Source organism: Candoia aspera, chromosome 6, assembly GCF_035149785.1.
Source record: "Candoia aspera isolate rCanAsp1 chromosome 6, rCanAsp1.hap2, whole genome shotgun sequence".
Taxonomy (NCBI): domain Eukaryota; kingdom Metazoa; phylum Chordata; class Lepidosauria; order Squamata; family Boidae; genus Candoia; species Candoia aspera.
In genome coordinates, this window is record NC_086158.1 from 42,115,142 (window position 1) to 42,132,413 (window position 17,272).

The 17,272-nt window shown below is 37.6% G+C and overlaps 1 protein-coding gene across 2 annotated transcripts in view; it reads left to right on the forward strand.

Annotated features, from left to right (window-relative positions):
- Nucleotides 1–4,315, forward strand: part of ETV5 (ETS variant transcription factor 5) — a 39,455-nt gene extending 35,140 nt beyond the window's left edge. The window contains exons 12-13 of one of the 2 annotated variants that reach the window (XM_063306838.1): nt 1,824–1,925; nt 2,184–4,314. In XM_063306838.1, coding sequence (XP_063162908.1) covers nt 1,824–1,925; nt 2,184–2,405 — 324 coding nt within the window. In that variant the 3' untranslated portion in view covers nt 2,406–4,314. Of the gene's footprint in view, nt 1–1,823; nt 1,926–2,183 lie in introns of both variants that reach the window. The other variant, XM_063306839.1, reaches the window with a different exon arrangement.
- The last annotated feature ends 12,957 nt before the right edge of the window (nt 4,316–17,272 follow it).

The window sequence follows — 17,272 nt, forward strand, 5'->3', positions numbered from 1 at the left end:
GCTTAAACCTCTAAGCTTAAAAGTAGCAGGTGTATGCTTCCTCTGCTTTGACATTGCAATGATAGTGAATTTACTATGAATGAGCAATAGCAAAGTTTGGGATGGGGACAGAAAGAAAAGTGTGAAATACAACCAGCTCTCATTTCTAATGTCCCTTTTCTTGTGATTAATTCAAATGTTTCAATAGATAAGGAAGTGTATTGTGGGAGATAGATGAATTGCTGTGTACAAGAACTGCAATGATGTAGGACACTCAATGAGTAAATTCTGCTTTTTCTGATAATATGTGTGTTTAATTCACTCTTGCATTTCCCTTCATCATTTTTTCTTTGTTCTCATGGAGAAAGATATTTTGACCAGTACATCACATGAACATAGTTATCTGTAGAGCTGTTAAGGCCACTGGAAACTCTGTATTTGGTTGAGACTGCAGTTCTAGGCTTTTGCAATGCCCCAAGTGAATGTAGCCTGCCTCAGTGCACTTAGTGCTTGGAAATCCCATTAATCTTCTCTGAGTGCCTGGCTGATTGTCCATTCCATAAATCCCCTGGGAAACAGCAGGTTGGTTGGCAACAGGCTTATGTCATCAGATGCTGCTCCCAAAGAGCTGAAATGAGTAATCCCCTCTATATTATTGCTGTACAGTTGTATTAGAATTTAATCGGTGTTGTGGCAACCCATTAGGAGCACCTTGTTCTTCTGTTAAGTTTCCTGATCATGTCTTACTAGCTGTGGTTTCAGTTGCAGTCAATAAAGATGTCATGCTAATGGTTTTCTTGGTCAGTATTCTGTGACTTAGCCAAAGAAGTTGGGAGGGTTCTCAGCGACTTTTCAGAAGCCGCAAGCAAGTTTCAAGGGAGTGGGTATAGTAATTTACATCTCTGAAATAAGCTGAGTTTACTGCAGCAATAACTGTAGGTCTTTATTGCTTTGTGCTTTGTTGTAGAGGTGTACCTTTTAGCAATACTAATCTTGTATGAATAATAGTACGTAAAACAAATGATATAATGGGTTCAGGATGAGTTGCCTAATGAGTGGGTTGGTATGTCCCAAAAAGGAGCCAATACTGAATGGTATGAAAGCCAAACCTTTTTCCTCCCCACAGACATGTTGGGAAATATATGTTTAGGGTAGGGAGGGTGAATTTAGGGTATAACTTGGAAAGAAAATGAGCTGAAAACTATAGTATGGGCACTTGTAACAGGTTGTATGCAGCCTCCTAATTCAGCCTATCACAACCTGATTTCTTTGCTATGAGGGATATATTCCAGGTTTGGGTGAAGTACCTATAAAATCCCAAGTCCTGTATGACTCTCTTAGTCCATGACTGGGGGTGGGGTATGATCACTCTTGTGCCAGATATTTTCTACAAAAAGAACTGGTGTCTTCTCTCAAAATAATTTGGAATCTATTATGCTAATATCATTGGCAGTCCTTTTTGTTTTTCTACCTAAAAACTTGGTACCAAAGATCCAATTAGGAATGTGCATTGAGAAGATCAGAAGACAGGCTGGCCAAGAAGTCATACAGAGGTGGAGGGAGAGGGGGGCAAGACAGCTTTGCATATTATCCCACAAAATCCTTCCAGTTTTTGTCTTGGCTGAAAGCCAGAACAACCAAAATGTTCTAGGTTGGGTTCTGCTGAACTATAACCTGCAGAACTTGATTCAGCAGAACTTCCAAGATACAATGTATTCATTTCAGGTTCTAAACAAAATACATTTTTCATTCGATACACATTTCTTTGCTTAACTCTTTTCAGTGATGTCCCCAGAAGTGGCAAACTCTGAACAGCTTCATAGTTGCATTTTTCATCTTTTTAGGTAGCTCGTCGCTGGGGAATTCAGAAAAATCGACCAGCTATGAACTATGACAAGCTCAGCCGCTCTCTTCGTTATTACTATGAAAAAGGCATCATGCAAAAAGTAAGGGAGCCCTTTATCCATACTACATGGGAACAATGTGGCATGAAGATGGCTTTTTTTTTTAGGATTAGCCTTCCTCCTATTCTGTCTGCCTGACTGAAAGAATTCAGCCAGCATGCTGTTCCTTCGTATTTTTCCAAACAAGTAGCTTACAATTATTTGGGGGGAAGGGGTGGGAAGGAGGTTAAGCAAAGCTGGTTACTTTGCATCCCATTCTTCGTCTGTATTATTCTAACAGAAACTTGTCTTTCTTTCCAGGTGGCCGGAGAACGGTATGTCTACAAGTTTGTTTGTGATCCCGATGCCCTTTTTTCCATGGCCTTTCCTGACAATCAACGCCCATTCTTAAAAGCTGAACCGGACTGCCATGTGAATGAAGATGACACCTTACCTCTGACACATTTTGAAGATAATTCCGCATACCTCCTTGACCTGGATCGATGCAGCAGCCTCCCATATGCTGAGGCCTTTGCTTACTGACTTGCTCAGCAACTGACACTGGAGACTTCAGCTCCAACAAATAAGGGCAAATTACTTTTATAAAGAATTTCTCTTCATAAAACGGCTCCTTGCAGATATTATCAGAAGAAGATAAATTACTTTGAGACCCTCTACCCTTGAAAACTGACTACAACATGGCTAGTGAATAGGATATCCAGTTCTTGATTCCTTGGCTACAGTCATGAAAAACATTAGGCAGGTGGTGGGGTGGGGGGTGGCCAAGAGGAAGGCCATGACTTCTGGGCCCTGTTGCTGGGAACATGTGTGATGTGCATGTTTGCAGGACTCGAAGAGACTGTGTGATTAGCAAATTGTCAAGAAAAAATGCTATGTAACAATCACAATTTTTGTACTCCACCTTGTGTAAGGGAAAGGGCTCTGATTTGCAGAGAAAATGAGGAGCCAATGCAGCGAAACCCTTTCGGAAGAGGTTGTGGCTTAGTGTGAAACAGCTGGCTTGACTGAGTCAGCTCAGCCGCTTCCCCCCAGGTTCTCAGCGCAAAACTCTTCAATCTGAGGAAGACTTTTCTTCTGATTTGTTTCCCCCCCCCCCGTTTTTTTTGTTATTACTGGTCTCAGAAAGGCCATCCAAAGGACAGCACTTAAATACGCAAACCTTTTGAATCTAGCAGGCCACCCTCTCTGTTGAAAGGCTGCATGTGAATGGCTTACTTTTAGAGATGGGAGAGGGGGCTCAGCCACAAAACTGCCAAGGTTATGGGGCAATGTTTGAATCCAGATGTTTGTTGGGTGGGCTTTTTTCCCCCTAATCAAAGGCAGTTTCACATTTGGGCAGTGCTATTGCCTTCTTGCTTCTGGCAGCATTTATACTAAAGGTGCTGCAGCTTGAGAGGAAGTAGTTGAAATGCATGCCCTACCCTATGCAGCTTTGTTGTCTGCCTCTGCACTAAATGCTGCCCCCAAACAGTTTACACAGCTTGCTCTGCATTCAGAATGTGTTCTTTCTCAACAGCAAATGAGAGTTGCTTGGCTTTTTCTCTGTTAGAGAACAGTATGTCTGCCATACAAGGCAGCTCTAGTCACTGAACTTCCCCAAGATAGCAGTTTTGATCCTTTGGTAGCATTCACCTCACTACTGCTGAACTATTTTTTCCAATTGTTGCTTTGCTTGCAAGCAAGAGAGATGAAGCATGTGTACACAGATGTATTTTTCACTTAAGTTGTATTACACTCTCAAGATATTTGATGCCCATTGGAGATTTTAAGAAATATTAAAACTTTTTTTTGTAAAAATTCAGAGAATGGGGAGAAAGTCCAAGTTATTCAGTGTATGTGTGTATATATATACATACATACATGTATGTGTATATTTATAAAATATCTCTTGATCCTTCAGAAATCCCCCTCTGCTCTTTCCTGTGAGCCTTGCTGGCATGCACCAGTAATGTGCTTGGCCTAAATATGCATCTGGGCTCTGTGTTTCATTGTAAATGCTGTATAGGATTCGTTTTTCTGCTTTGATAACTTGGGGGAATTTTGACTAACTTCCCCCTTTCTTTTTTAAACTCTTTATAAACGACTCAGCAACTCTCCCCAGAATGTATCAGGTGGCCTGTCACAAAGCACAGGGTGGCAGCAGTAAACGGCTGCCATCCCCATTCTGCCCCCAGGCTGAACCAAACCAGTGGGATTAACTGTGTTATTTTTGATTGTCGATTTCTTTAATTTGGTTTGGGAGTACATAGTACAAAAAGGGTTAATCTGAGGATTGATGTGAAATTATTATTGCCTGAGCAGGGCTTATATATCTCCTGCAAAGCTGCATTACATTCTGTACTGTGTACAATAAAGGATTTTTTGCTTTCTGTTCGGGCACTGCTAGCATTGTTTCTCTTCCTTTGTATTTCAAGCACCGACATGTAAAGATGGGCTGATCTGCTCCTTGAGCCCTCCAGAGTCTTGCTAGCTCTGTGTTTGGGCTTCTTGACCATTTTTACTTGCACTACAGTCTGTCAAGCCAGCAAGTCATTTTTCTCTCATAATTGTGCGACTTGCTGATTTAAGTGACTCCCAAGGACAGTCAATATCACAGCCACAGAACTTTGCAGTCCTCCCAGAACACTCTTATTGCATTGCATCTCATTCATCACTAACCCTCAGCATCTCCTATCTTATTATACAGATTCCTTTCCATGTATGCCAAAATATGTTATGATCAGAATATATCTTTAAAATTATAATTATTTTATTCTTGCTCCAAAATCTGAGAATATAATGGTACTGTCCCCCAGGCCATTTATCTTTGTGACAATCCCGAGATAAAGTATGGCTGAGTAATCACATCCAGCCCAGGGTCACCCAGTATGATTTGTGTAAAGTCAGGGTGCTGTGCAGACTGATGGCTGTAATGCAGCTGGGCAAAATTATGTGTGCTGCAGTTGGATCTAGGTGGGTCAGTAGTTAGGGAAATGATACGTTAACTGCAAGTGATCTAAAAATTATGCTATTCCTTTTGTACCTAGTCCTGTTAACATCCTCTCCATTTCTTTCTGAGACTTTCTCTGCTAGCAGCTAATGAATAAGCAGTGCAAAATTATTGTGTTCAAGAGTAAATATTTAACAGATGCTGCTGTGTCAGTAGTAGGGCTGCAGATGCTGCTTTTCAGTATCTGACTGCTTTTCATTGCTTTAAAATAAGAATGTTAACCTTTTTTTAAACTCAACTATAAATTTATCGGGCTAAGCTTAAATAGGCTTGTACCTTCACAAATCTGCTTGTGGTTGCATTCAGTCTGTAGGGAAGGATCTTACTATCAATTCTTCATAATAGTCATAAATGAGGTTCTAAAAGCAGGTCAAGGCCAGCTGTATCCTGAATTTGGAAATCAAAGCCAATTTATCTATCAAATTCCAAAAAGTAAGAGAAGGTGACATGTCAGGTTCTTTCAAAGGTCCACATTGAAACAAAGGGCCCATTGCTAACTCCCCCTTTGTGGATCTTACCTTCTCATCTGCCTTTTCTAACCAAGCAGGTAAAGACTGAAGCAATAAGGATTAACATTTGTTTCCTTCATTCTTTTCTAATCAGCTATGTGCAGCAAAGAGATAGCCTACTGATGGCATATTGCCCCCTGAAACCTTATTCGGTCATTGTTCCCCATTTCTGTTGAAAAGTTGCTAAACTAACATGGTAGCTAGCATAGAAAGTAGAAAAACAATGTAATTTATTTTGGTGATATTGAAGAAGTGTTAGACAACTGAAATAGGCCTGAATAGATCAGTGGTTTACCTCTGACAGGAAGATAAACATCTTTGAAGACTGGAAGCTGGTACTTCCTATCTTTTTTTTTTTTAGAATTTTATCCTGCCTTTATTATTTTTATAAATAACTCAAGGCAGTGAACATAGCTAATACTCCTTCCTCTTCCTGTTTTCCCCACAACAACAACCCTGTGAGGTGAGTTGGGCTGAGAGAGAGTGACTGGCCCAAGGTCACCCAGCTGGCTTTCATGCCTAAGGCGGGACTAGAACTCACAGTCTCCTGGTTTCTAGCCTGGTGCCTTAACCACTACACCAAACTGGCTTTGGAATTTCCTCTTTGAATTGACAACATGGAAAAGCAGTGGACAGTTTTGCAAAATGCTAACACTCATATTGAATTTTCCACATATAAAGAATAATAAATACCTGAAAGGGAAGAGAATCAGGCATACGAATCAGTCTTTACCCTTTCAAATCAACATTCCTAGCTTCAAAGAATTCAAGAATGTAATTCACCTGTTGTTGAAGTTCAAGTATGAACTGTGCATTTCTAAATATATTGTCATGTGTTCCGGTGACAGCTTGGGAATGAGTCAAGCCTCATTTATTTGTGATTTCTTAATATTCATTGGGGCTTGCTGGGATAGCTCAAATGAAAGATGCAAGGAAGTCAACAGAATAGCAATTACTAGAGTTTTTCTGCCAATAGCATAATGCATATATTGCTTTGAAAATCTCTATAACCCTTGGATCTCAAGAATTATATAAAAGCAAATGCTGTCATTCTGGCACTACTGGTACCTAACTGTTACTAATTATTTTGGAGACTGACAGCCTAGTATAGCATTCCTGACATGGTACCTGTGGTGGTAACTGTCCTACCCCAGTTTGATGACAGTTGTAATACAAAACATCTAGAAGATACCTTTCTGAGGTGGCCTCCACTAAGACAGAACTTTATGCAATTTCGTTTTGCCTCTGAAACAGTACAATTGCAATACTGTTCTGTTTGATAAAGTGGGATAATGTGGATGTTTGTTTTCTTTGCATGCATTTGTTGAAAAGCAGTTACTTCTGAACACTGAGTTACCATGGCAATTAATTTTTCTTAATGTGGAATATAGTTACAGGAGATGTGTTTCAGAAAGGATAAATTATACTGCCAGGATATTTCCAAAGTGCTCCTCTGAATAAAAAATTATGAAACAGATGTTAAGCAGTAGTTTGAGTTTAAGTTCTGAAAACTCTGTGCACACCATCTTTACCTTTCTTAAGAAATAACTTCAGCTTTTCCCAGGACATTCCAGTAATCTCTTTGATTCATTCCATCTGCCGTTATCTTCTACTTTCGTCAGCCTATCAGGTTCTTAGACAGTCGTCTCAAATCAGGAGTAATCCTTTTCTGTGCATGAATCATAGAGCTTAACAAGATTTATTAAAATGAAAAGGATAGGATTACAACAGTTTCAGCAAGTAAACTTGCCCATTCATACTAATTTATCTCTTAAAACAGGAGTGTAGAGCCTTCATCATTTCTTTCTACCAGCTTACTGTGAACTGGTGAGGAGGTGGCTCTTTTTTATTGCTAACAGATGAATCTGCAGGTGTCTGTTTACAATTTTTTTATCCTAAATCCTTATCAGCCTGCAAATTACATCGACCTGTCCCACACAGTCCAGCAGGAAGGGCATGTTACAGACTCCATCAGCTAAAGAATTCTGACTGGTGGGGTCGAGGGGGAGAGCCTTTTCTGCCATTGCCCCCACCCTGTGGAACATCTTGCCCTGCGAGGTGAAGTTGGCCCCCACTCTTCTGGCCTTTAGGAAGAACATCAAGACCTGGCTCTGCCAACTAGTTTGGGGATCCAAGAGTGATAGTCAGCCCTAGGGGTGGTCTCCAGGGCTTAAGGATGCTCTCTCCACCTTTTAGTTTCCCTCTTTTATCTTCTTCTATTTTTGTACTTTTTCTATTTTTATAATGGTTTTATAACTTTAATTCGTAAGCCACCCAGAGTCACTTTTATAGTGAGATGGGTAGTGTATAAATGTAATAAATAAATAAGCCTTTACACCTGCCAACATTATTTTTATTAGCCCACAGTCTGCATGCATCACATGCCCAAAGCATGGAAGTTTCTGATTTGCTAATCATCACCTTAAGGAGCCAGTCATCCTTTATTGGTCCACAAGTTACTCTTTTTGCAGTCCAGGGTATTCTTAATAACTGTCTCCAAACCATATCTAAAAGTTGTGTTTTGTCAGATTTTCCTCCTAGCAGTTTGGAGTAGAGACAGTTAATCCAAAGAACAAGCCTCTTAGACCTCTGATTAGTGATATTAATTAGAAGGAAGGTTAAGGTTCCCCAGTTAGAGTTGGTGCAAAATTTGGTGTCCTCCTGGACTCCCAACTCCCGCTTGTAGAGCAGATGGCAGCTGTGATTAGGAGGACCTTTGCACAGGTTTCTCTCATGCCCCAACTATGTCCATTCCTGGTCCAAGAGGCCTTGCTCATGGTGAGTCATACCTTAGTGACTTCCCATTTGGATTACTATAATGTGCTGTACGTAGAGCAGCCCTTGGGACCAGATGATCTCAGATTCCTTCCAAATGTATGATTGTAGGGAACTTTTTTCTCTGAATTCATTTTGATGGACACATTTTAGTTGTGATTTTCTTGCAGACACAAGGTGCAGATTCAGATGCATTTAGCAGGTGTTCCTTTCTTTAGAGATCTTTTATATTATTCTCAGTTGTTTGGAGGAATGTTACCAGAAGACATTGGTTTTGTCACACGGCTGTAGCAGATGTAATCTGCAAATGTAATCTGACATTTGCAGTAAGCTTCCTTGTTTCCATTCTGTTATATTGCAAAAATGATTTCAATGAAAATTCTATGAAATGATTCAACTTCCAGAGGTAGACAATCTGGAGGGATTATAACCCTCAGTATCTGGCCATTAAGTATGATGACTGTCCTTATGAGAATTATAGACCCAAACAGATATGAGTTGCCTAACCCTGCTATACATTAATAGTGAATTTATTCTTCATGTGTGAGTCTTTATGATTGATTATGGGCTTCCATCTTGGGAATGTATGTATTGTATTTTTGAATTAGGCTGCACAGGTAGATCAGTAGATGGCATAGGGTTTTATGTGGTTCATTCCTGCCATCCAGTGACTGTGTATTTTTGCAGCCCAGATCTGGTAGCCATATATAAGCAGGCTCCTCATTGTTTCAGACCTCCTTAAAGTAACTAATCTAATTTTGGAACTTTTTTGCTTCCTTCCCATCCTTCACATTTTGTAATATTTTCCTTTCACAAATTTTGCTATTATTATTCACAGTACTTGTGGACTGCTTTTCTTCTCAAGGGAGCCCTCAGTAACACATAGAACTTTTAGTAAAACAATATAAAATACAACTACAAAAAACAAAACAAAGCAATAAAAACAACTTAAAGTGCAGGGTTTGGCAACATAATAATTAAAACCATTTATCAAAATTATTTGTCATTTTGTGAAACCTAATAAAAGTAGAGCCAACTATGTCCTTAAGAAATTGGGAGAAATTGAAAAATCCGTGTTTTACACAACTTGGCTGCTCAATCAGTCAACAAAAACAATTCTAATCTCTGCACAAGGTGTAGGTGCTAATCCTTACCAGGTGTTCTGATGTTTGGCTGTTGAGGCTGAGATCTTGTTCCTTACCTTCCTGGAAGAAAAGGAAATTTTCCAATATGAAGGGATGCCTTGTTTGGGTTAATTAAGCTGTTCTCTTGAATATGAGTTGCTTCTGAATTAAAAGTAACTTAGATGAACTGTAAGTCCTTTACTGCTAAGGTACAGGGTATGATAAGGTTATGTTGAATAATTCTCTCCTGAAGTTAAAAATGTTTTTTTAATAGTAATTTTATTAAAGATTACAATTACATCAATAAAAGAGTCCCCCTCTTTGGGGGGAGATGGGCAGTAATAGAAATTTGAATAATAAATAAATACAAACTAATACAAACTAAAAGAAAAATAAAAGATTAAAAAGAAAAAATAGAAGGTGCAGAAAAGAAAAAAGAGAAATAGAAAAATATATAGAGAAGTGATTTCCCCTTTTTTAACACAAGTATAAACAATTTTAGTGACTTATCACCTTCTCTTAAAATACAACAAATGATCTCTTCTTCCTATATCCCATCTCTTATCTATAAACAAATCCATAAAGCCTCCTCATTTCAGTCCTGATGTCAGCAAAAGTCCATTAAGGGTTACCAGAGATAACATATCTATTTTAACCTTGATCAAATAAGCCACCATTATATTCCTTCCTATTACTTCTAACAATCTTGATGCTTAGTCCCATCAAATAATGTTGTAGAACTTATTTCTTTTCATTTTTTTTTTGTCCCGTCTCACAAAATTCTTCAAAACTTTAACAAGCCTCTTGTGTAAATCCAATATAAGAAAATTATCCAGGTCATTCTCTTGATTTGTTATTAGTATACCCCTTTTAATTATTAAGACATCAGCTGGTTTCTTTTGTATGTCCAGTGTAACATCTTTTTTCATGTCATTCTTGTAGCTTGTCATTTTTAAGTCCACTTTCAAATCAGTCTTGATCTTGTCAGGTAGAATTTGTTCCTCTTCCATAACATCTTTTAAACACTATGTATAGAGGCAACACAATAAAAATTAATTTCTGGGTCCATTGTTCAAAAATATTTTGCTTCATTCTGTAATTGTTGAGTTTGAGTGTTCTTTTCCTTTAATTATATTTAGTTCCCTTTAGTTTCCTCTAGTGTCCAAATTTTAAAGACTTATCTTTTTTTTTTAAGAATTCAAAACAGAAGCATTTTCCCATAGGAAGGATTCTTTATAATTAATTCAAAAATCTTATTTCAGATTTGATCTGGACCCTTAGTCCATTTGTAACTTTCTAAAATCCAAGTTTTAATCACTCTTTTGCTGTTTATCCCCCCCCCATTTTTTCAAAGTTCTTAAACTTGTAGTTAAAACTTCTTTAGCTAAGGATTGAAGGAAACTCACCAGGTGCTGTAAAACTTGTTGATCCAGAGGTTCCTAATAGCTGAAAAGCAGTTAACAAGCAATTTTTGAAAGCAATTAGAAAAGGAAATATGTGAATCCAGTGTCCTTTCAAAGGCACCAATGACAGTTTGAGCAAGATGGTAATTCCCTCATCTCCCAGAGCCCTAAACCTGCCATAGACTGTTGTCTTGTAGTCTCCTCATGAGGAGAAACTGTCTGGAGCTCTTGTGGGTGATCTCAAATCCTCCCCTTGTCCAGGGAGGACTTGGCTCTTCATTCCGCTGCGGTCATCAGCTCCACTTTTCACGGAGCCATCTTCAGTCTGCCATTTCTTCCCTGGAAGTCCAAAAATGTTAATTAAAATACTTAATTAAGAATTAACAGGAAGATGCATAGATGCTAAGTATTTACTGTATCTCTTAAATTAGACTTTTAGATGCATGTGTTTATATGTGTGCATGTGTATCTTAATATCTATGTATAAGCCACCATTCTTAGGCACTTTCTAGTACATTTTAAATGTGCTTGGCACCTATCCAGCATACTTATTTGTAGGTAAAGGAACTAAATCCCCAGGAGTTTTATACAGCTAGTCCTAAATATCAATTATAAAATAGTGTTTTTGAAAGTATTGATGATTTGCAAGAACATAGTTTTTCAACCTGGAAACCAGAAAAGCTATTGCAAAAGAAAGGAAGAGATCAGCCTTGTAAATAAACCCACAAACATTAGGAGTATATAATGATGTTTACAGCATTGTTGACAGAGGAAGGAGAGAGACCTCCCACCTCTCTTGCAGCAACTCCGTGCATTTCTTAAGAGACATGGGAGAGATTTCCTAATGTTAACTTACTGAGCTATTGAATCCTCAAGCAGGCTTGCTTAGTACCATTGTTAGTTTTTTCAGTGCCCAGCTAATAAAATTCTTATCTTCCAGACAAGTTATATTTTACTAGTTTAGCTTTAGGATTTTAAGGATTCCCATTATACTGAGCATTTTTGGAGGAGAACCATGTTAATCTATGGTGGCAAAAAAATCAGGAGTCTCGTTGCACCTTTTATGACTAACGAATTTAGAACACAGGGCCCTTGTGTACTTCTGACTGGAGACGGGGAAAGTATTTGCCTGCTTTTGCCCTTACTCCAATAGCCCTGGAAGATGAGAGGAAAGAAGGTGATAACAACGAAGGAGAGAGTTCTGCATCCTCCCAGGGCTGTGACCATTGGGTGGGATAGATGCAACGGTAGAGAGAGATCGTTTACACGTGGCCATTGCTGAGAATTTTGGGAGCTGCTCCACATATCTACTGTAGAAGCTGACAGAGTTGGAGAAGTCCAATCTATACTAATAGAGGAAGCTGCGGTTCTAAAATCTTGATATAAGCCAAGTTCATACATGCAAGATGGATAACTGAATGACCACCACCACTCTTTTCCTTGATTGTTATGAACTGTATGTTAGGTGATCTGGTTTGTCCTTATATACTATGATGAGCCCAAAGATTAAAAAATAGAAAAACAAATTGCTGGTTCTTCGTAATTTCACTCGATGATTATGTAATGCAATATTCTCCAAAACATGAAAATTCAGAGTGCATAATTGTACTACTGTGTACCGTTTTTACAAGCCAATAAACATAGTCTTGGATAGTTTATCTAGAGGAATAACTGAAAGCGCTATGTTCCTTTCAAATCTAATTTTTGGCTGGTCTCTTGAGCACTTACTTCCTGTGTTGTTAAACCTTTGTTTTATATGTTTATTTGTTTAAGTCTTCATGATAATCTGTTTGAGTCTCACAAATGCTGGTAACCATTCTGGAATAATACTTTAAAACAGGAAAATAAAGTTCAGCTCTTAAACAAAGCATGCTAGAAAGGCTTCTGCTGTAAAACCCAAAGGAAACACATTAAGATAATTAGTACCCTCATCCATTCCGTTTATGTCAGGAAGCATAACTTTTCTTTGTGAAATATGTAGATATGCTTTTTCACACATTTACCCTGATTTTATAGGAGGAACACTGTACACATACGTCCTCCTGCTATTGGCTTGAAGCTTATAATGAATTACTATATGAACATGCATAATGTATTCATGTGTGAAGTTACACTTGATGAAGACAAACAAATGGAAGTTTTATCCAGATAAGTGGTGCTGCCAGCCAGTCAAAAAGGCACATGAAGGAATAAGATTAAATCTGCATTGATTTGGTTACATTAATTGAGATTCATCAGATTTGCAGTCTACATTCAAGCCTGAATCTCCATGACCAGGTATATATGCAACCTGAGCTAGTGTGATAACTGTTTCCATTCCTGGAGACAGCAGATCTAGGGAAAGTGACACAAGCTTTAGTTACATCTTATGCTTTAAAAACTGTTGTTCTAATCCAGAATGGTGCAACCAGACCATTGATTGTGGCTGATGATTGGAAGCATGTGACTTCCTTGATGCAACAGCTCCATTAGACTCCAAGCACAATTTTAAAAACTGATTATATTCTGGCAAGTAGCAATAGAGTACATCAGGGTTAAGCAAACTTCAGTCCTGAGGGATCTACTTTACATTATATTAGAATCCTTAATCCATCAACTGGAGCCAGATACAAAACAGTAGTGCCAACAGGTGGAGATAAAATAAAACTTAAGGAGAAAGATTTCTTTGGACAAAAGCATAGGGCAGAATCTGTGATAAGTAACAGAATCGATGTCACAGATCCTTTTACACGAAAAATGCAACACTGGTTATTCCCCTCCTATTTTCTATAACTGATTTCTACTGGAAAAGCTTGCTAGCTGTTGCTACTGTTAGGTGCCAGAAATCCAAGTGGAAGCACTATAGATTGTTCATAAATCTAACCATAAATGTCTTACTAGCTTCTGCAAATTTCTGGTTTAAGACAAGAGATCCCTTTTGAAATAAGGCGCAAATTATATATCATATTTTAGATAACTTCTCTATTAGCCCTAGAGAAGGACTAGGAATATAATTCCATAAACAAAAAAGTAAATCAGAATCTGAAGAATAGAGTTTGAAAATTGCTTGACCAATTAGGAAAACTGAAGAAGACTGGTCACTTTGCCTTTGAAGCTTTTCTTTTAACTAAGACTGAATTTAATGTGTGATTCCATTGCTTGGCAGGCTGCAGGCGCTTTCATTAAATTCTGGGGACCATGCCCAGGGGCTCATGTTGTTCATGAGATTACACTAGGCTTATGCTTTTGATTTTCCCACTTATTCTTCACAAGAAACATTTCATATTTCATATTCTTCAGTCTTGGTGTAGTATGTAACTGAATGAGTGAATGGCCAAAGCCTTTCCATCAATAAAGGAAGGGTGATCACAGCAAACTCATTCAAACATGTCACTACAAGTCCAGAAATGTTTACATTCAATGTGTTTTCTTATTAGATCTTTCATACCTGAAAAGAACACTCAAGACAGCTAACAAAAAAGTACATAAACAGATTGTCTTGTCAGATACACAGTTAAAAAGGTAATTAAAAACACAGTACTAAATGCCATCAGTAAAACCAACAAAGCAACTAAATTTCAGCAGATCACATTACCAGCTGAGGGAATCATAGGATAGTTTTGACACACAGAGAGTTAGATGGCTGTACAAGTCACCAGTACAATTTCAATATATATTAATACCAAGAATTGTTCATACATGACACAAACCATAATTTTGTATTTTGCTACTGGCTTAGCAAATTGTACAAGCCTAACCACTGTGATTTATAAGCCATCATTTATGGCTTGGTACCATGTGTGAACCCTGTCAATTCCAGATTATTTAACAAACAATGCTTAAACAAACCATGACCCAAGGCAACCTATGAACCCAGCCAGACTAGAGTGTCAGACTTAAATTAAGAATGAAATCTTCGTTCAACCACGAACTTCACTATATGGCTTTGGTCTGAACACTTACTCCTAATGCATCTTACAAAGTTATTGTGAAGATAAATTAATAATGGGTCTATCCAGTTCTGAATCTCTTTAAAGAAGGACAGGTTTACCAATTTGTCAGAAATGTATTGGAACTTCCATATGAGTAAATTTAAACTTAGAAGATTACTGATTGGTCCAATTCTGAATCATACTTAGTGGTCACAGAGAATGTACATGCACATGGAAAACTGAGATCTTTCAAGAAGAAACTTCTCAATTCCACTTTTGCTTGTATATCAAGCATATAAATCATGATCAGCTTCTTAGAGACTAAAACATTTGGTGACATTTATCATTTGAGGCCAGAGAACTTCAGCCAGCTGGTGCCATATCAAATGTTCAAACTGTACTCTATATATATATTAAAAAAGATCCCTGTTCAGGAAAAGCTATATGTCAAGGAGAAGAATCTATCTGATTATGTTAGATTTATGCTACTCTTCCCCAAACCAGTAGTTTGGTTCACAGGTTACCATCAGTTAACATTCTGTCTGATCAGTAAAGACAAAACATACTTTTGACTTAACCAAATATATAAACTCAGCTATTATAGTGTTATGAGTGAAGCAGGATACTATGGGCTTATTCAAAATACCATGGTTTGAAATCTAGTGTAATGTGTATCCCAAATCAATTTATCTAGAGGACAGTATGTTGGGGAACATTGCTTTAAGGTATAAAACATTGAAAGGAATTAATGGAGCTGTAAGTTAAGAGCAGATTGTTTTTAATGCAATTTTTGTTCTGATACATCAGCTCAACAGCATAAAAATAAAATATTAAAGATTGTCTTTCATTCTAACAGAGTGATCTTAGTTTATTATCATGTGTTATCTGACACAACCTTCAGTATCTCAAAAAGCTTCTCATTTACTAATATGTGCAGTTATAAAATTACTCCATTAATTTGAAGACATTGATATGATTCATAAAAGTTTGCATGGTAATAAAATCAATCAGTCTTTAAGAACCAAAAATTTGAGGGGTGTGGTCATTTTTATTTGTATTTTTGTGCAAAAGACTAACATGGCTATTTCTTTGGAAACTTGTATATACAATTATACCATTATTTAAAGCAGTAGCTCTAACCAAATTGGGACATTTCTAAGTTAACATGCAGGGGAATACTCTGCTTCTTTATGTAATGAATTGGATGAAGAGCACTTTCCCCAATTAACTTACATTACTACCTGACAACTCTACTTCTGGAAGATTAAGAAATGTATTTACACAACAGACTGGTTTATTAATGGATGCTGCATTTAATAAATACTATTAATAGGATTCACATAGCATAGGTAAAGGTTTCCCTTGACATTGGTTTATAAATCATAGTGGTTGAGTTTGCACAACAGTAGGCATACTACATCGGGGCTGCAGAAATCTGAATGACACTAATGGAAGCGGTTAGAGGTTCTGTAACTGTTGCCATATAATGAATGTCTGGATTTTTGCAACCCAGATACAATACATCTACACAACACGCTAAGCCAACAGTGAACAAACCCCATTATGATTTAGCACAAAGTGTGAACCTATCCAAATGTCAGGCAAACTGACCAACTGGAAAATGTACATGTCATTAGACCAAATTATGGTTAGTCACTATCAATTACTGAATTGAATCACTGAAAAGTACCAGGAATTTTATCAGAAAAGAGATTAAAAATGTGTATTTCAGGTATGCATTTTTACACCTGAGATGCATGATGCTAATTATGCCTAGTATTGTATATTGCTACATATCTTTGTCTCACCCAATCCTCAAATACTTCTAATAGTATACATATTGTGCAGGTCAGGTACCTGTCAGAATGTCATACAGAAAGCGATCAACATATGTTCTTTATTGTCTCAGAGGGCACAACATAGAATAATTATTTTAATTACAGGAAGATAGAATTCTTTTTTTTTCTTAGCATTCAAGTAAAATATAACAGCAAGAGTAGTTTGAAAGTGGGACCAATCATCCAAAGAAATAATGGGTCCATATTCCATTCATGTGTTTTAGCAGAGGACAGGTAGCCATATGTCATGCATACTTTACTATAGCTTCCTATACAAAAGAGAGCATTGGACTCAACTGCCTAAATGGTCCTTTCCATTTCTATATCAAAAGAACCTACAAGAGGATCTACATCAGAACAACAAAGAGATAAACAAAAGCTTTATTTATAAGATTAAGGAAAAAAATGACAAACATTGCCCTCTGCTGTCCAAATAAATTATTTCCATATGTCTATAAACATGTATGTGTATATTTACATACACAAATGTACATATGTTCATATATACATATGTATTTATATATACATACACATATACACAAAAAGCTGCTTCTATCCTCACTTCTGTTGCCACTCCCACCATACCAAACAGCAGATCCACAAGAGGGGATCAGGCTCTTTTTTTTCCACTTCTCTGATCTCAAGGATCATCTGCATAGGTTCAGAGAACTTGCAGCTAAAAATCCACCATCCCAGATCCAAGGTCTCAGACCTTGGTCTTGAACAGGTAGCAGAAGAGGGGAAAGATGGGTCTTTTCCCAGCAGTTCTTCAATCCCATTAATCAGCTCTCTGAAGGTAGAGACACTGACAGCCTGCTTTGAAAGGGCCAGACTCTCCTG